This window comes from Apodemus sylvaticus, chromosome 9 (genome assembly GCF_947179515.1).
Source record: "Apodemus sylvaticus chromosome 9, mApoSyl1.1, whole genome shotgun sequence".
NCBI lineage: Eukaryota > Metazoa > Chordata > Mammalia > Rodentia > Muridae > Apodemus > Apodemus sylvaticus.
Window position 1 is genome coordinate 47,921,740 of NC_067480.1, and position 20,380 is coordinate 47,942,119.

General features: G+C 39.7%; 1 protein-coding gene across 1 annotated transcript in view; it reads right to left on the reverse strand.

Annotated features, from left to right (window-relative positions):
• Pth2r (parathyroid hormone 2 receptor) overlaps positions 1–20,380 on the reverse strand; it is a 110,941-nt gene that overhangs the window by 50,623 nt on the left and 39,938 nt on the right. The window contains exons 3-8 of the mRNA XM_052192515.1: positions 19,796–19,906; positions 19,566–19,681; positions 8,174–8,271; positions 6,480–6,669; positions 5,172–5,325; positions 1,132–1,192 (exon numbers count right to left, since the gene is read on the reverse strand). Of these exons, the coding sequence (XP_052048475.1) occupies positions 1,132–1,192; positions 5,172–5,325; positions 6,480–6,669; positions 8,174–8,271; positions 19,566–19,681; positions 19,796–19,906 (730 nt within the window). The remainder of the gene's footprint in view (positions 1–1,131; positions 1,193–5,171; positions 5,326–6,479; positions 6,670–8,173; positions 8,272–19,565; positions 19,682–19,795; positions 19,907–20,380) is intronic.

Consider the following 20,380-nt stretch of genomic DNA (forward strand, 5'->3'; position numbering starts at 1 on the left):
GTGAAGCTCCTAGCCCTCCAGCATCCCTCTACACTGGGGCATCAAACTTCCACAGGACCACGGGCCTCCCCACCCACTAATGTCAGACAAAGCCATTCTTTGCTACCTATGTATCTGGAGCCATGGATCCCTCCCTGTACACTCCTTGGTTGGTGGTCCAGTCCCTGGGAGCACTGGGTGATCCGTCCTACCAGCTGATGTTGTTCTTCCTAAGGGGTTGCAATCCCCCTCTGCTCCTCCAGTCCTTCTGCAAGCTACCCTATCAGCGTCTCTGAGCTCAGTCTGATGATTGGCTCCAAGCATCCACATCTATATTGATCAGTTACTGGCTGAACCTCACCAAGGAGCAGCCACACCAGGTTCCTGTCAGCAAGTGCCTCTCGGCAAAGACAACAGTGTCAGGTTTGGTGTCTGCAGACAAGAGGGATCCCTGGGCGGGCAGTCCCCGGATGGCCTTCCCTTCAGTCTCTGCTTTATCTCTTTGTCCCTGTTCTGCCTTTGGACAGGATCATTTCTGGGTTAAAAACTTTGAAATGGATGTGTGGCTCCCATCGCACCACTAGTGCCTATCTACTGGAGGTGGTCGCTACAGGTTCTATCTCTCCTTCTCTGTTAAAATCATCCCCATTGGATCCTGGGAGCCTCTCGTTTCCCTGGCGTCTGGGATCTTCCAGTGACTAACCCCAATTCCTCATGCCCTCATGCTACATATTTTTATTCAATTTCCTAATCGAATAGGAATTGAATAGGACTTTGCTCCTCTCTTCTGTTCCCTCCAGTACCTGATACTACTGCCCCCCCTTTATTTCCTCCCCCTCCTTTCTCTCTCCCAGGTGCTCCCCTCCCTCCACCTCCTGTAATCATCCTGTTTTCCCCTCAATGCAGGGCTGAAGCATCCACACCCTGGTCTTCATTCCTCCTAAGCTCCCCTAACCTAGGAGCTAAACTGCTTCCACCTTCCGGACAATGTGTGAGCGTCTACCACGGCATACAGGCAATGTCACCTGACTCCCGCAAAGGATCACAGCATCAGCAAACGCAGCCAAGAGAAAGCCCGAGCCCATAGAAACCCGGAGTCCACAGAAACCCTCAGTCCTCAGAAACTCCCACCCCATTTTGATTTCCACTAACCTGGTATCCGCCAGAGTGGCTCGTGCCACTGCCCAGGCCACAACAAATACTGCTGGAAATCCTGAAAACAGAGAAAGATTTGGAGCCCATATTTACTTTCAGAGCAAAGATTGATACTTTTTGTTTTGTTTGCCTGTTGTTTTTCCCCCTCAGGTGACTATAATATTAGCACTTAAGAGAGAAAAATAAATAAATACACAAAATAATATTGTTTTCAGTAAGACACGTACACTGCACCTAATGCCCTCTTGTTTGAGCAATGAGTAGCAGCCGGAAAGGCACATCGCCCCCAGAAGTCTGAGGGTGATGCTGTTTTGTCAAGTTTTTCTGGAAGGGATGGGGAGGAAGCCACATTAGGAAGGGACTAAAATTGGCAGAGCCATAGCCGTGCAGAGAGTGGTCCACCCTGACTAGCCACACGGAGCGCGGCAACAATGACAGAGAAAAGCTGGGAGAAGCTGCGGTCCTAAAATCCTTCCAGTGTTCAGTCGACGGCACATTTAGAACACTTCCACGTTTTAAAAGCGGAAGAGGAAGGCTTCCAGAAGCTTCTAATGTCAGGAAGTTCAGAAAGAAAGTTTGTCCTTTCTTGGACCTAAGTCCAACGCCAAACAGAAGCATCTGTCCACACTCGAGGGACTGAACCGACCACTTAGAAGGCAGGTTTTATGAAGTGAGTCAGGGCTCCTCGGCCCACTCTTTGGCTTCCTCCCTCAGCAGCTGCTCGCCCTTACGAACATACTCTGCAACACCTTGTCACTTGCCACGAAGCCTGCACCGGAAGCAGACGTTCCCAGACCTCCAGAATTGTTGCCTTGCTTCTGGTTATTCTTTATCCAGATTCAGCTATTTTGCTATAGCGACACAAAATGAACTAAGGCAGAGATGCTCACATATACTTCCATATTTAATTTACCACCAAATGAACAATTGAAAACTGTTTGCTAGACTGAGACAGGTAACACATTATATACAGGTAATGATGTGTTTATATCTGCTGATGATTAAAAAAAAAAAAACACAGGATGTGATTTTTTTTCTACCTTCAAAGGATGACAACAGGTCCATGAGCAGATGAAATAACCAGAATAAGTACTTTATATACAAATAAACAGACACTGGCACCATTTTTGACAGTTGAAGATTAAGTATATAAAAGTTAAGTATCATATTCATAATGGTGAAAACTAGAACTGAAACCTTTTAAACTAAAAATTAAAATATAGAAAGATATGTAGATGAGAGAATGAATGGAAAGAAAATAAAGTATCATCTGTGGGGAAACTGAGGCAAGGACAGAGAGAAGTAAGGAAGTGTGGAGTTAAAAGAGAAAAGGTCAATATTTATGTTTACTCCTCTGTGCATTGTTTATAAAAAAATTATTTTTAACTGTATGAACATGTGTGTGTAAAGGTGTGTGTCATGTGGGGGCGGGGAGGGAGGATGGAGGGGGTCATACTGAGGCCAGAGGCATTGGGTCCCTATAAGCTAAAGTCACAGGCAGTTATGAGTCACCTGGGTAGTAGGAATTGAACTCAGGTCCTCTGGTAGAAGGATTTGAGTTCTTAACTGCTGGTCAGTCTCCAGTCCCCTCTCTGTATCTTTGTAACTAAACTCAGTATAAAAGCAGTCACTTTAATATTTGTCTAAAGTTATACTGGATTTAAAAAGTAACATTCAGATAAGCCTTGTTTCTTCTTCAGATTAAAACTTTCCTTTGAATTGTTTAAAAATCAGTATTTTAAAAATTAATGTAGCCGGGCAGTGCACACCTTTAATCCCAGTACTTAGGAGGCAGAGGCAGGTGGATTTCTGAGTTCAAGGCCAGCCTGGTCTACAGGGTGAGTTCCAGGACAGCCAGGGCTATATAGAGAAACCCTGACTCGAAAAAATGAAAACTGAAAAAAATGTAAATAGAGTAGCCCAATATCACTACAAGATGAGTACTAGGTTTCTGAGTACTTGCCTAGATGAAAGAGTTTAAAGCCATAATTGGCCCAAATGAGCAGTAAACAAAGAGCAACCAAGTTCCCTTCTACAATAAACCCAATAAATCATGACATGGAGAGAAGATATGCAATTGGAGTCTCTGTGAATTATTTCTATAACATGCAAAGCCACCATCATGGTTTCAAGCATTAAAGAATGGGTTTGTAAAAATAAGATCAGTCTCTTGGTTTTTGAAATATGAGGGCAGCAATCTATTAATCAACGATGGAATATGAATGTTTTTTAAGAGTTCTGCTTTAGGAGCCAGGAGTCAGTCTTAGATGGATATTACTATTCTTTTCATTAAATATGCCTAGAAAAATATTTCTAAACCTGTGGGTGGCAACCCCTTTGTGGATTGAAGAACCCTTTCTCGGGAGTCACATACCAGCTGTCCTGCATATCAAATATTTACATTATGATTCACCACAGTAGCAAAATTAGAGTTATGAAGTAGCAATGGAAATAATTTTCTGGTTGAAAGTCATCACAACATGAGTTTAACTGTACTAAAGGGTCACAGCATTGGGAAGGTTGAGAACCACTGATCTAGAATATCTTTTAAGGACTGGAATTGTGAATAAAGTTCAAAGATACACTAGGTACAGTAGTTATTATTGTGTGGCATCGTTCAGATGAAATCAACCTAACGTCGGGTAAAAAAATGCCCATGTATTGGTGCCTGTGAGGATCCTATGACCTTTAGTGGAGTCACACCTCCCTTGTGAGATGGAGATCTCAAAGGACCTTGCTAATTTACTCTTGCATCATCCCAATGACAAAAACATTGTGAGCAAATTAAGAAAAAGTTGCAAAAAAAAAAGTTAGAAACCTACACTTGCATAAAAGTATAGGAGAAACAGGGAACTTTTATCCTTTTTCATTCCTCCAAGGTTTCACTGTGAGGAATTCCCAAATTTAACGGAACAAAGGTAGACTGCACTGAGTGTCCAGAGCTCAAGTAAAGAGTTGGTGAAGAGGCCTAGCCCTCTTTCTTATCAAGCCATAAGAAATTAGAGAAAAATGAACTTAGAGTGCACATGATCAATGTAGAAATGCAAAAAGTAAACAAGCAAGCTGTCTTGGGGAACAAATATATCCCCAAACATCATTTCAAAGTGAGTAAGTACAACATTACATTTCGTCATCCTAAAGACCTTCAGTGAGTTAACCAAAAGTTTCCTTTTCAGTATTTCACATTTTCGGTTGTCATGACAATTTTTAAGGGGAAAAAAAACAAGTCTTCCAATTTATACCTGAGACTAAATTGTGTTCTTCTCATATGCTGAGTTCCTTACAATTCAAACACTAAAGTAGCAACTTAGATCTGTCTGCAGTTGTTAAATCTCCAGGCGCATCTCTTTTAACCACCTCTGAGCTTTCCTTATCCTAAAATTTTAACAAGTGCACAGAATCCTTTTCTCTGTTCCATGTTGATATCCTTCCTGGGCCAATAACTGCTTCAGTCCTTGAAAGTCATTTGTAAAATGTGAGCTGAATATCATGTTTTAAATTTACTCTACTGAAATTAATTTGAATAATCACCATTCAAGAATGGTAATGCTCTGTAATTAGTTTGTATCTTTATGTGTTCAATGAAGTCAAAATATGCTTTTATGACACTCTCATTATTTGACCTAAAAATACAAGTCAGAGACACTGGTGTAGTCTATAAAGTCAAAGTCAAACTTCAAAACTGTTAGGAGGACGTCACTGCGGAGCAAGCAGGCTTGGCATAAGGCGTGGGCCTGAAAGGTTTGAACAAGTGCGGCTAGCAAGTCCTTCCAGCTTCGTCCACAGCTAGAATTTGACCTAGAAACACTAACCACAGTTTAACCTTGAAAAGTTTGTTACTCCTAGGAGAATGATAAAATTAATGTTGTTAAATGTATTTCATTAACAGAACAATGAAACAAGAGAAAAATAATAAGTGAGATGGGTGGGATTCTTTAAAAAAAAAAAAAAAGATGGCTGAAGGAGGGCTGGTGAGGGACAGGCTGCAATGTACTCAATCCCATAACCAATCACAAGGAAGGGACTTGCGTGCTTACCCCAGCCTATCAAGATGAAGCCCCACAGGTATTTGGTGTCAGAAAAGAAAGACACAAAGATTAAGTTATGCAGGTAGAGCCCTTCCACCAGGATCCAGTAATAGTTTGTAGCCAAGAAATAAATGAACATGACGACAGCGGTCTTGCACCCCACCTGTTATGAATGAACCAGAAGTGCTTTGAATTAGGACATTTTATTGTGCTGGATGCCGCCCCAAGATCCCCTAAAAAATAATTCTTCCACTTACCTTCTGATAATTAAAAATGTCTCAATTGATGAGAACACTAAGAATGTTGAAAAGACCAGAATCAAGTTGTCTTAATACAGGACTTTGCAGACTACAGACTTGATTCCACTTTTAAAATAACATTTTTCTTTCAGTGTTACCAAATTTCATAATTTTTTCTTTATATAAAAATAACATAATCATCAGGAAAAAACAGAAGGATAAAAAATGAGGAAAATGTCACTATTAGTCGTGTTTCTATGACAAATTTGTTTCATTCTGGGCTTTTCATGTGACTACCTCAGCAAATAAATTACACCAAATGCTAATGACTGGAAACAGTAAACATTTCACATCTGAGGGTTGTTGATATAAGGGGCTGACAGTTCTGCTGAGCTAAGCTGGGCTCAGTTAACCCTTGCCAGACTCCCTCAGTTTGCTTTATCCAGGACCCTGTCACTTGACCACACAACACTGGGAAAAACAGATCACAGGTCAGGCCTATAACACACAACAGAACATAAAGTCAAAAGGGAAACAGAGCTACATATGGTCATTCCCAGGGACTATGGAGAAAATCAATCTGCTATAGTTAAGTGCCAGGTTTGATCATCTCCACCTCCATCCCCAGCCCCATGATCAAATTTACTAAACTACTGTGTGATTCTAAACTCTAAGACTGGGGCATTTAAGAGAAAAGTCATATGCCTTGGAAATTAATGTTGTGTCAAGACTTCAAAAATAGAATAAGGGAACCGAATATGGTAGCCTTTTAAATCTCAGACTTCTGTTTTTGCTGATGAGGTTTTACTTTTGAAAGTAACCATGACAGCTACCATGACCCACACATCAGATTCCATTACATTTGTGCATTTTATAGAATTTTCTTGGAGTTCAAAAGAGTGGTTAGACATGAAAGGACTGTGTGTGTGTGTGTGTGTGTGTGTGTGTGTGTGTGTGTGTGTGTAATCTAATTAATTTAAAGAAGAAGCAGAATAACCCAAAATAATACATGTTTGTGGAATATGATGTGAAACTTATTTATAAAAATTCCGTAATGAGAGAAAATGAGAGCACGTACATACTGAGATTTGTCCACAGACGGTCCTCCAATGAAGCTCTGAAGGTCACCCTGCATCACCAGAGACTGCAGTGCCTCTGCTCCCAGGTGAGCCTGGGCTACTTTGTCCTTGACAAAGATGCTCATGGCTCTCAGCATGAAGGACACGAACAAATGCAAATGGATATAGTTTCTAGTGCAATGCAATCGCCTGTGCAGAGAAAACATTAATTATTTAGGTTGGACAGAATTAGAACAGAAGAAGAAAATACACACACACACACACACACACACACACACACTACATACACAGACACACTCACAAAGGAAAAACACAATAAACTCAAAGGTGAAAAGTCATTGCTAGGTTTCTAACAAAAATGGTTTGGATCAAGCCTGGCATTCCCCTACACCAAAAAGGAGGAGGAGGAAGAGGAGGAGGAGGAGGAGGAGGAAGAGGAGGAGGGGAAGAAAGGAAGAAGGAAAGAAAAGAAAAAATAGCTTGATTCTAAAATCAAAATGTAACTTGGTTAGTATTCATTTCAAATATATTCTAACCTACCATCATTGGAATCCAACTTTTGCTGTCAATACAGTCCTGGCAATCTCTAATCTCTCTCTCTCTCTCTCTCTCTCTCTCTCTCTCTCTCTCTCTCTGTCTGTCTCTGTCTCTGTCTCATGCCACTCTTCTCTTTGATTTCATCAGTAAGAATCTGTTATATGTTCACTAAATGAAAAGAAATTCTGAGTTCTCAGATAACCCAACATTTCTTGTCTTAGACAGGATTGGATTATTCCTACCCTGTCTGTTCTTTGTTTACATCTTATACTTAGGCATCACTGAGGTCTCAATAGAAACCCTTCTTTCTACCCTCCAAAACAAGTACCACCCTGGTTCACATTGTGGAAAGCACTGTGTGCTCCTTCAGGGCACTTAGAGTATCATCTACTACTTCATTTATCAGTTCCTGGACTCACAGCTGACTGTGCATATGTAGATTCAAAACTGACTGTGCATATAGTAGTATAACCATCCTATGCTTCTCTGGTGTAATTCAACTTTGTTGGTCACAATTTTGTGTCAATTTAAATTATATAGAATTTTGTTGGTCACAAATGTAATGCTGTTTTCTGGACTGATATCAAATAATTCAGAACATAGCTTCATACAATAGTATCAAAATAATTTGGGAAAATGAGTTACTCCACCATGAATGAATATTTTTGTTAAATTGCATGCAGTACCAAGCACTTCGCAAACCAATGGATCGAGATAAAGATTTATTAGCATAAAGGCTTCACACACTTAATGCTTTCAGATTTTAGAAAATGTGAAAATGAATTGTCCAAGACAATAGGTTTCCCTAAAATTCTTGTACAAGCTAAAATGGGGAGTTGGAGTGGGGATCTTGTTCAGTTGGTGGACTGCTTGTGTAGCATTCATGAAGTTCTAGATTCAATCCCTAGGACCTTATAAACCAGGTACAGTATTTATACTACAATCCAAGCACAGTGAAAGTAGACACATGCAGGATTATGATCAGATCGTGGATAGCCACACAGTGAATCTGGGGCCAGCCTGGGCTACATGAGACCCTATCTCAGAAAACAACTTTCTACAGGAAAAAGTTAGAGACCACAGATTGTATACATTGGATGTGTTCTACAGATGGACATTAGAACACTCTGGGGAGAAAACAACATTAACTACTCACCTGAAGTAGCCAATAATGACAATGGCTACAGCCAAGGAGCCAAAAGAGATGGAATAGCCAACAGTGTACAGGATATAGAGGCTTTCAAAGAATTCTTGCTATAGGAGAAGAGACAGTCAACATATGTAAAAAAAAAAATGGTTGAAAACAATTATATCATATTTGGAATATCTTGTCTGGGTCTCTCTAGCTTTTATGGGCTGTAATTTACATGCAGTAAAATGGACAAATCTAAGACAAGCTACTTGACATGTTTTGACACACCAAGTTCATTGGAACCCCTTGCTAGTAAAAAAGCCACCCACTGTCCACCCACACACAACCACAATTTCGATTCTGTCACTACAAATTAGCTTTCTCTGTTCACACACTTCATATTCTTCCAGAGTCTTCTTAAAAGGCTTAAAAATTATAAAATGTATGCTCTGTTGTCAACAAACTATGTTTCATAATCTTCAATACTGTTGCATGTTTTTATACTTTATTTCCTTTTAATTTTTTTATTTAAAATGGTAAGATCATAGAAAACATGGTAAAAGGTGATTCATGTACCCTCCATCCATTATTATCCTTTAATGTTATATCTAAAATTATCATAACTAAGATATAAAACCAAGAATTCAATACAATTTCAAAGTACTAAGTGCTATCACATATAATCTTATCACACGTGAACACTCTTACATTTTTTCAACTTTTTACTGATTCTTTGTGAGCTTCCTGTATCTCAGTCCCAGTCATCTCCCTGTCCACTTGTATCTACCCTCCACCCTTACATCTTCCCCAGCAAAACAAACTAAGAAAACACACAAATAAAAAATCAAAACAAGAAACAAAAACAAAGTTTAGAAAAAACAAAGCACTCCCCTTCTGCCCCTTCCACCCAGTCCTTTCTGCTGAGGCAGGCTCCTAACTGGTCTGCTTCCATGCAGACACCATATCCTGACCCATACTAGAAGATCCACTGCACTCAGAGCAGTTGGTAAGAACTCCCTGCCCCCAAAGTCTCAGAGCTGCCTCTGGGAGCCCAGCGGACTTGGAACCCATCACCCACCAAAACCCCCACCCTCCTGAATACCACTGTCCTTCTGCCCCTTCTTCCTGGTCCTTTCTGCTGGGGCAGACTCCTAGTAGGTCTGCTCCCATGAAGACACCATATCTTGACCCATCCTAGAGGATCTGTTGCACTCAGAGCAGTTGAGGATCCACTGCACTCAGAGCAGAAGAGGATAGCCTGCACTCAGAGCAGTTGAGGATCCACTGTACTTAGAAGAGTTGACTGCCAGCTGGTTTGCTCCCATGAAGACACCATATCTTAGGCCATCCTAGAGGATCCACTTCACTCAGAGTAGTTGACACCACAGCTAGAAGGCATGCAGGGCAACTGATCCAGCAGACGGACAGCCTCCCTAGAATTCTGCTGCACACAGGGAAACAAAAACCACAGTCTGTAGGCGCCCTGAAGAACATCTTCACACAGCACAAGAGCATAACTGCTACACTGAAGACCCAACAGTCTGAAGGCCACCCAGGAGGTCTATTGCAGCGAGGGCAACAGATCAGCAGTTTCTCTGCCCCTCTGAAGAGCCCCCATTTGGAAGGCACCATAGGTGGTTTGCTATAGCCAGGACTATAGGCCTACCAGGAGACCGGAAGCAACCCAGCAACAAAAAAGACAGACTCCAGACGCAGTCACCCAGACCAACAAACATCAGGAATATCCAGATTTCAAGAGGCAAGCACAAGACCATAAGCAACAGAAGCCAATATACGTGGGCATAATCAGAACCTAGTTCTCCCACCACAGCAAGCCCTGAATACAATACACCTGAAAATCAGGAATCTGTCTTAAAATCCTATCTCATGAAGATAATAGAGTCCTTTAAGAAGGATATCAATAACTCACTGAAAGAAATATAGGAAAACACAGGTAAACAGGTGAAGGAATTGAATAAAGTAATCTAAGACCTAAAAGTGGGAGTCAAAACAATAAAGAAAACACAAATGGAGACAAACCTGGAAATGGAAACCTAGTAAAGAGGTCAGGAATTACAGATTTAAGTATCACCATCAGAATACAAGAGATAGAGGAGAGAATCTCAGGGGTTGAAGATACCATAGAAGAGATAGACAAAACTGTAGAAAAAAAATTCAAAACATAAAAATCTCCTAACCCAAAGCATCCAGAAAAGTCAAGACACAATGAACCATTGTATTCCAAACCAAAATATTCAAGGACAAAACCAAATTCAAACAGTATCTATCTACCAATCCAGCTCTACAGAGGATACCAGAAGGAAAACTCCAACACAAGGAAGGTATCTGCACCAAAGAAAGGACAAGATATTAAGCATCTCACAACATAACCAAAAAGAATAGAACCACAAGCACATAACGCCATCTATAAAAACAAATACATCAGGAACCAACAGTCCTATCCCTTTAATATCTCTGAATATTAATGGACTCAACTCACCTATAAAAAGACATAAGCTAACAGAATGGATATGCAAACAAGATCCAGCATTTTTGCTGCATACAAGAAACACATCTCAATAACAAAGACAGGTGCTATCTTAGTGTAAAAGGATGGAAAAAGGTCTTCCACACAAATGGTCCCAGGAAACAAGCAAGAGTTGCCATCCTAAAATACAATAAAACAGACTTTCAACTAAAAGTTATCAAGTGTGATGAAGAACACTTCATTTTCATTAAAGGGAAAATGCATCAAGAGAAAGTCTCAATTCTGAACATCTATGCCCCAAATGCAAGAGCACCAAATTCATAAAAAAAAAAACAAAACTTTACTAAAGCTCAAAACATACATTGAACGCCGCACAATAATACTGGGAGACTTTAACACTCCCACTGAGAGACTTTAACACCCTGCTCATTGAAACAGAAACTAAACAGAGGTACAGTGAAACTAATAGAGGTTATGAACCAAATGGATTTAATAGATATCTACAGAACATTTCACCCTAAAACAAAAGAATAGCCCTTCTTCTCAGCACATCATGGAACCTTCTCCAAAATCAACGATATAATTGGTCACAAAACAACCCTAAACTGATACAAGAAGATTGAAATAATCCCATGCAACCTATCAAATCACCATGGCCTAAAGCTGGTCATCAATAACAGCAAAAACTAGAGAAAACCCAGATATACATGGAAACAGAACAACCCTTTACTCAATGATAACTTGATCAGGAAAGAGATAAAGAAAGAAATTAAAGACTTCCCGATATTCACACATCATACCCAAACTTATGGGATACAATGAAAGCAGTGCTAAGAAGAAAGTTCATAGCATTACTGCCCAGATAAAGAAATTGGAGAGAACTTACACTAACAAATTAACAGTACACCTGGGAGCTCTAGAACAAAAAGAAGCAAACTCACCCAAGAGGAGCAGAAGGCAAGAAATAATCAAACTCAGTGCCAAAATCAACCAAATAGAAACAAAGAGAACAATACAAAGATTCAACAAAACCAGAAGCTGGTTCTGTGACAGAATCAACAAGATAGATAAACCCCTAGTCAAACTAACTAAAGGACTGAGAAGTAGTACCCAGATTAACAAAATCAGAAATGAAAAGGGAGACATAACAACAGAAATAGAGGAAATTCAAAAAATTATCAGATGATACTATACAAGCCTATATTCAACAAAAATGGAAAATCTAGATGAAATGATAGTTTTTTAAGATAAATACCACATTCCAAAGTTAAATCAAGAGCAGGTAAACTATCTAAATAGGCTCATATCTCACAAGGAAATAGAAGTCATTAAAAACCTCCCAACCAAAACAAGCCTAGGGTAAGCCAGATTTAGTGCAGAATTTTACCAGATCTTCAAAAAAGACCTGATACCAACTTTCTCAAACTATTCCATAAAATAGAAAGAGAAGGAATACTACCTAACTTGTTCTATGAAGCCACAATTATTCTGATACCTAAACCAAACAAGGACCCAACCAAAAGAGAGAACTCAGACCAATCTCACTTACAAATATCAATGCAAAAATACTCAATAAGACTCTTGCAAACCGAATCCAAGAACACACCAAAACGATCATTCACCACAATCAAGTAGGCTTCATCCCAGGGATGCAAGGTTGATTTAATATATGAAAATCCATTAATGTAATCAAATATATAAACAAACTCAAAGAAAAAAATCATATGATCATCTCTTTAGATGCAGAAAAGCATTTGACAAAATACAACACCCCTTCATCTTAAAAGTATTGGAGAGATCAAGAATTCAAAGCCCATACCTAAACATAATAGAAGCAATATACAGCAAACCAACAGCCAATATCAATTTAAATGGAAACATACTTGAAGCAATTCCACTGAAATCGGGGACAAGACAAGGATGCCTGCTCTCCCCATATCTATTCAATATAGTACTCAAAGTGCTAACTAGAACAGCAAGACAACAAAAAGAGATTAAGGGGATACAAATTGGCAAAGAAATAATAAAGGTATCACTATTTGCAGATGATAGGATAGTATACATAAGCGATCCCAAAAATTCTACCAGAGAACTTCTCCAGCTGACAAACAGATATCTTATTAACTGATAAACAGTTAATTTTATATAGCCAGTTATAAAATTAACTCAAATAAATCATTAGTCTTCCTTTATACAAATGATAAACAGGCTAAGAAAGAAATTAGGGAAACAACTTCCTTCACAACAGCAACAAATAATATAAAATATCTTGGGGTAATTTTAACCAAACAAGTGAAAGACCTGTATAACAAAAACTTCAAGTCTCTCAAGAAAGAAATCAAAGAAAATCTCAGAAAATGGAGAGATGCCCCATGCTCATGGATTGGCAGAATTAACATAGTAAAAATGGCCATCCAACCAAAGGCAGTCTATAGATTCAATGCAATCCCCATCAAAATCCCAAGACAATTTGTCAAATTCATCTGGAAAGTCAAAAAACCCATAATAGCAGGGGGGGAATCTTAACAATAAAAGAACAGCTGGGGGATCAGCATCTCTAACTTGAAGCTTTATTACAGAGCAATAGTGATAAAAACTGCATGGTATTGGTACAGAAACAGATATGTTGATCAATGGAATAGAATTGAAGACCCAGAAATAAAACCACATACTTACAGGCACTTGATCTTTGACAAAAAAGCCAAAAATATACAATGGAAAAAAGAAAGCATCTTCAATAAATGGTACTGGTCTAACTTGTTGTCTGTATGTAGAAAAATGAAAATAGACCCATATTTGTCACCTTGCACAAAGCTCAAGTCCAAGTCGGTCAAGGGCCTCAACTAAAACAAGATACACTGAATCTCATAGAAGAGATAGTGGGAAAGGGCCTTGAACTCATTGGCATAGGGGGAAATTTTCTAAACAGAACTCCAATGTCTCATGCTCTAAGATCAAGAATTGATAAATGGAACCTCATGAAACTGGAAAGCTTTTGTAAGGCAAAGGACATAGTCATCAAGACAAATCAGCAACCCACAGATTGGGAAAAAATCTTCACTAACCCCACATCCAATAGAGGGCTAATATCCAAAATATATAAAGAACTCAAGAAACTAATCACCAAAAAACCAAACAACCAAGTCAAAACTGCAGTAAAGAACTAAACTCGGAATTCACAACCGAGGACTCTTGAATGGCTGAGAGACACCTAAAGAAATGTTCAAAGTCCTTAGTGACCAGAGAAATGCAAATCAAAGTGAGCCTGAGATTCCACCTTACACCAATCAGAAAGGCTAAGATCAAAACCCTCAGGTGACAGTGCATGTTGGAAAGGATGTGGAGAAAGAGGAACACTCTTCCATTGCTGATGAGATTGCAAACTGGTACAACTACTCTGTAAATCAGTCTGGAGGTTCCTAAGAAATTTGGAAATAGATCTACCTGAAGACCCAGCAATACCACTTTAGGGAATATACCCAAAAGATGCCCCACCATGGCACAGGGGCATGTGTTCCACTATGTTCATAGTGGCCTTGTTTGTGCTACCCAGAAGCTGGAATCAACCCAGATGTCCCAAGACAGAATGATGGATACAGAAAATGTGGTTCATTTACACAATTCATTGCTTCTCTGCTATTAAGAACAAGGTCATCCTGAGTTTTGCAGGCAATGGATGGAACTAGAAAATATGGTGAGTGAGATAACTCAGACTAAAAAGGGCAGGCATGGTGTGTACTCACTTATAAGTGAATATTACCCCCCCCCCCAATAGAAGTACAGAATATCCAAGATGCAGTCCACAGAACTGAAAAAGTTCAGCAAGCTGAAGTGCCCAAGTGAGGATGCCTTAGTCCCACTTGGGTGGGAGAAGAAAGAAATCACAAGTGGGGAGGAAAAAAAAAGATAAGCCACTGAAAATTTCATACGAACTAGCTAAATCTGTAGATCAATTTTGTTACTGTGGGCATTTTAATAATATTAATTCATTTAATCCATGAATATTGGCTACCTTTCTACCTATTTGTAACTTTAATTTCTTCCATTAGCATTTTATAGTTTCAGTGTACAGTTCTTAAACTCCCTGAGTAATTTATCTCTAATTATTTCATGTCATGTAGAGAACAGAAATAAGATTATTTTCTTGTTCCTCTTTTTGGGTAATTTATCAATGTAAGTAAATCCTCGGTTAGGTTGAAGACTTTTTGGGTGGGGGGCACTGAAACATTACTGAATTCATTCATCAGCTCTAGTAGTTTTCTTCTTTGGATTCTGGGATTTTTCTATAAAATTACAACATCTGCAATTACCAGCAAACTGAATGGTTTACTGGGTTTTCTTTTTCGTCTTTTACATCGGAATTACTTCTTTTCCAATGCGTATGCCTCTTATTATCTCTTCCTTTCTTTCTCTGCGAGAATGTCCAGAGTTAAAATAAGTAGAAGATAACAGATACCACCCTCATTTTCTTTCTGCATCTCAGGGGCTTTCCTTCACCTGCTGCTGTGAGACACTCTTCAGCCAGCCATCTGGCATCAGATAAAAACCTTTCTCAGCTCCTTTGTCAGGCTGTAGTCTTGTGCTCAAGGAGCCCTGTATGTGTGGCCAGAGAGTGTTTCTTCCTGTGGTCTGCCTGCTATGCACTCCTCATATACCTAATGAGAGTTTCATGTGCCCCAAGGGGCCTTCTCCCTTCCTGTGCTCCCTCTGCATGACTTCAGATAACTTCAGATAACACCTTTTATCTGTGTCAGCCCTGTGTGTATCTGGAGAGACTTCTCATCACATCCCTCACCGTCCCAGCCTTTGGCAAGTTTCAGTGCTACACATGGTAAAGACCCCAAGGGCTTAGTCCTTGGAACTCTTGAGCCTTTATGCCAGTTCTTGTATGTTAAAAGTTGGTTTGAATGCTTTTATCCTTTCCTACTTTCTTTACTGTGACCTGCTTTCTTCCTTCTGCTGCACACCCACAGATAAATGGCCCCAGGAGCCTCTTCCTTTTCTAAACAAAAAAGATTACCCATTACTTGTATGGATGGATTTCTACAAACTATTGGTTTGGAGTACAATTTAAGTCATTCATAATATACATTACAACAACTAACTGTTTGATGAAGATTTTTTTCAAACCAACTTCCCAACTCAAATCTTTATCATCAATCTTGGAAGTGAGATTATGATAGCTAGAAGCATGGCCCTTTGAAATTTTGTTTCTCTCTCTACTGTTTTTTTTTAAACCCTCAATTGAGATTTAATATTTACAATGTCGAGGTGCAGGGGAAAGCACAAAGGTGGCAAAACAGAGTGGTGGAAGGCAATTAGTATAGCCACAGGGTTCCAAGGATGTGTGCATCTTTCTAAGGTCCCAGAGATGTGTGCATCCTTGTAAGGTCCCAGGGATGTGTGCATTCTTGTAAGGTCCCAGGGATGTGTGCCTCCTTGTAAGGTCCCAGAGATGTGTGCATCCTTGTTAGGTCCCAGAGATGTGTGCATCCTTGTAAGGTCCCAGGGATGTGTGTATTCTTGTTAAGGTCCCAGGGGTGTGTGCATCCTTGTCAAGTTCCAGGGGTGTGTGCATCCTTGTTAAGGTCCCAGGGGTATGTGCATCCTTGTAAGGTCCCAGGGATGTGTGTATCCTTGTTAAGGTCCCAGGGGTGTGTGCATCCTTGTAAGGTCCCAGGGGTGTGTGCATCCTTGTAAGGTCCCAGGGGTGTGTGCATCCTTGTAAGGTTCCAATGAAAACATACTTACATCATTTACCCCCTTCTTCTCCTGTCTCATATTCTTCCCACTTCTACCTGAAATTCACAGCTCACTCTTCTCTAACCATTGTTGTTACATATACAAATAAATGAATAAATATATATATACATATACATGCACACACACACACACACACACACACACACACACACACGCATGCACGCACGCGCATGCACGCGCACACGCATACGCACACATACACATACATATACAAAAACCTGCTGAGTCCATTCAGTATGTTTCTAGGGCTAACCATCTGGTATCAGATTGCCAGTCATCCCTGAGGAAGATTGCTCCTCCCTCTCTCAGCAGTGATTAATTGCTGTCACTCTTTATCTAAGAATGGAGCTTCCTCCATCAGTATTGACATGTCACCTGGTGTTGGAATTGTTCCAGTTCTGTTTACTCAACCATATTGTTCCCAAGTAAAATATCTAGAAAACAGTTCCTGCACCTCAATCTCAGAAAACATGAAGAAGGGGCAGAAAGTTTTGAAGAGCAAAGCGATCAGGTAACCTGCTGTGAGACTGCACCTTCTAGTTATAAGAGGGAAACTACGTTCATGACAGCCCTTTGAGGTGTTTAATATAAATTGTTAAATGCATTCTAAGTTGGATATAGCTATTAGGCAAGAGATAGCTTGCATGATACTTTCTATAAAAAGCTACTGCTTGATAAAACAGGCTCAAATGGAGTTAGCTAACCCTTCCATGTGTTTACAAAGAGTATTGGAACTCTTTCTTGCATTCTATTTTTTAGACAATTAAGTTTAATTATTATTCTTTTGTTAATTAAACTTGTTCTTTAGCAAGTTTTTCATTAACTAATTAATTTACTTTACATCCCAATCCACAGATTCCCTTCCTTCTCCCACTTCCTCCTCTCCTCTCCCTTCCCCCATCCTCCCTCTCTCCTCATACTGGGAGGCCTCCCATGGATATCAACCCACCATAGCATATCAAGTTACTGTAGGACTAGGTGCACCTTCTTCTATTAAGGCTAGACAAGACAGCCCAGTTTGGGGAAAATGATCCAAAGGCATACCTCAGAGTCAAAGGACCCTAGGTCTGCCCCATGAATGTTCTGATTGTGGTTCAATCTCAGCAAGACACTATGAGCCCAAATTAGTTGATTCTGTAGGTTTTCTTGGGGTGTCCTTGACCTCTCTGACTTCTTCAATTCTTTCTTCCCCTCTTCAACAAGATTCCCCCAAGTTCTGCCTGATTTCATACTTGCAATTTTTTTTTTATATAATCTGACCTAAAGCTCACCATTTTGGCAACCATGGATTGACCAGCAAGCACCAAGGATCTGTTTGTCTCCAATCCACAGCACTTGGGTTATGACACATCCTGCTGCCCCCAGCTTTTCCATGGGTGCTGGAGAGCCAAAGTATATCATCATGAACCAAGTCCTTTAGCCACTGAGCCTTCTTTCTACCTAAGTCCTCTGCGTGTTTTATTAAATAAATAGAACTGTTTAATGTTCACAATATTTTTTACCTCTTAATAAACTCAAGTAATTTTCACATGAAATAGAATATACACCTGGAGACTATAAGATGGTTCCATGTTTAAAGCATTTACTGGGAAAGTGTAAGAACCAGAGTTTGGATCCCTAAAAGCCCAGGGTGAGTGAGCATTAGGTTTGACTGAGAGAGCTAGCCTCAATGAAGACAGTGGATGAATGACTGAGATGTACCTACATCAGGACTCCACATGCATAGGCACACAAGTACACATATGCACACACAAGAATGCACACCACACATACACACACACACACACACACACACACACATACACATGTGCACATGTACAAGAAAATGGGGTAAAATAATATTTATTTTCCTTAAACATCCTTCAGTATTATACTTCTTAAAATTCACAAGGAATAGTTTAAAGATTAGAGCTCTGTGTGAATAAAGCCATGTCGATGGATAGCCATGTAAGAACTTGAGATAGGGTTTTGTTATTGTTTCATCCACAGGCACAGGACTAGTCAGGGTGACTGCTTTGTTTTTCTTTCTCACTCAAGTCATATCTGCATTTTAAAGCACCACTAGTTAGCTTACTAGTTGTTTTACCTTTAGCTATCAGTGATTGGGTTTTTTTCCTGTCAAGAACTGAAATAATTTTTGTAGTATTTCATATTCATCACCTCAGTGTCAGCATGGGTTGCCTTGTAAAATATATAGCAATCTCACATTGCCTGTTTCAACCTGAAAGTACAAAACTAAAGGTTGAAAATCACCAGAGTACTCACTGGGGTGCTGATTCCCATAGAACAAAAGAAAGGAAGATCTATTTTCACAGAACTGACAAATAATGCTTCATCTCAAACACTTCCCCTTATGGTGCTTTCTCCTAACAGAGCTCCTGCACGACAGTCTGGTCTTGTTAAGCAACTTATGACAGCTCATGACAGTCATCACCAGCTTCCTAGGCATGTGCCACCACACACTTTCGCTCGTTGGGTATAAGTGGTTAGAATTCATTGATGACTCTTAAACCACCAAGAATAATGTTTTCCCATTAATACATGGTTGTCGCCCTAAACCACTCTAATAGGAAACTCAGACACTGTAGTTTGGCTCTCAACCCTGCCATCTATAAACTGTCTCCTGGGTCCGCACTGTTCCACTGACTCACAGTTGACTCACATCTGTGAAATAACAGTATTGTACTAAAGGCCTATAATGCTGACCCTTGCTCAGTGTAATTGCACAACTCTGATTTGTCACTTAAAATGAAACCATCAGGAGCAATCTTCTGAGATGGAACACACTGCACTAAAATGAAAAGATCCTTCAGAATATAGTGAGGTGGGATTGGCTACTCATAGTTAATTAAGAATGAATCATGAGTCTCATTGCTCACCACCTATTTGTATATACACTATAACATGATATAGAATAATATAACAAGGTAATATAATAAACAATGTGTGTGAGCACACACGCGTATGCATGTCAGATAACTCTAACGTAAGGAAAACAGCAGAAAGGTTCAAGTATATCTGAAGGGATTCTAGTAGAGATTTTAACTTTCATGATCTTCATGTCATTAAATGAAAAGGATTTTGTAGATAATGGCTGGCAAGCAAAAATTGTGTAAAAACACCATTCTGCTCTCCTTGGGGATTCACAAACAGAAACATCATTACCTTTCCTATGTTGATATCAGGCTGCAGAAAGCAGTCTGAATAGTTAGCCCATGTTTTATTTGAGCCATGAATAAAATCCCATGTCCCATTGGGGGTGCAATGCCGGAAAGCAACTCCTGGAAAGACAAAAAAGTCGCTGAGATTTGAAGTTCCCTGCAAGTCTGTTATTAAACATCAAAGACAAGAGTAAATGTCTAGTCACGACCAATCATCACAGAAAAGTGCAATACCTTTATGATTGAAGTCATAAATATATGGAGGGCATGGCACAGCTGACGTTTTTCCCACTGTTCCCCTAGGCCAACAAATGAGTCCATCCCATTCCGGGAAGCAATTGCCTTCTGATGATAAAAGGAAGTAAAGAAAGACAAGAAAACAACATTGAACAAATACTTTCAACACAGAAAACTTCAGCTCATTCCCTGGGGTGAAATGTAAAACAAAGAGACAAGTTTGGAAACTAACCCAGAAGAGATGAGGTGTAACTGCCCCCCCCCCCCCAAAATCACCTGCTTGGTCAACTCGTGGGCACATTAGCAGGAGTCTTTGATCTACTAAATGAAAGTATCTAAATCATTCCAGGAAACTCACTATAAAAGCAATGACAATTAATGTATAAAAAACATTGGACATCACTGTGAACAGATGTGGCATATTTCTTCCAACTATCTTGGTAGCAGCTACAATTTTATCTGAGATTTTTTTTTAACTGCTGTTGAAGAACTTGATACACAAAGGTGATTCAAGATATAGGTTTTTACCAAAAAGTATTAGTCTGTACTCACCTCACACAACTGTCATAAATCTACACTTCT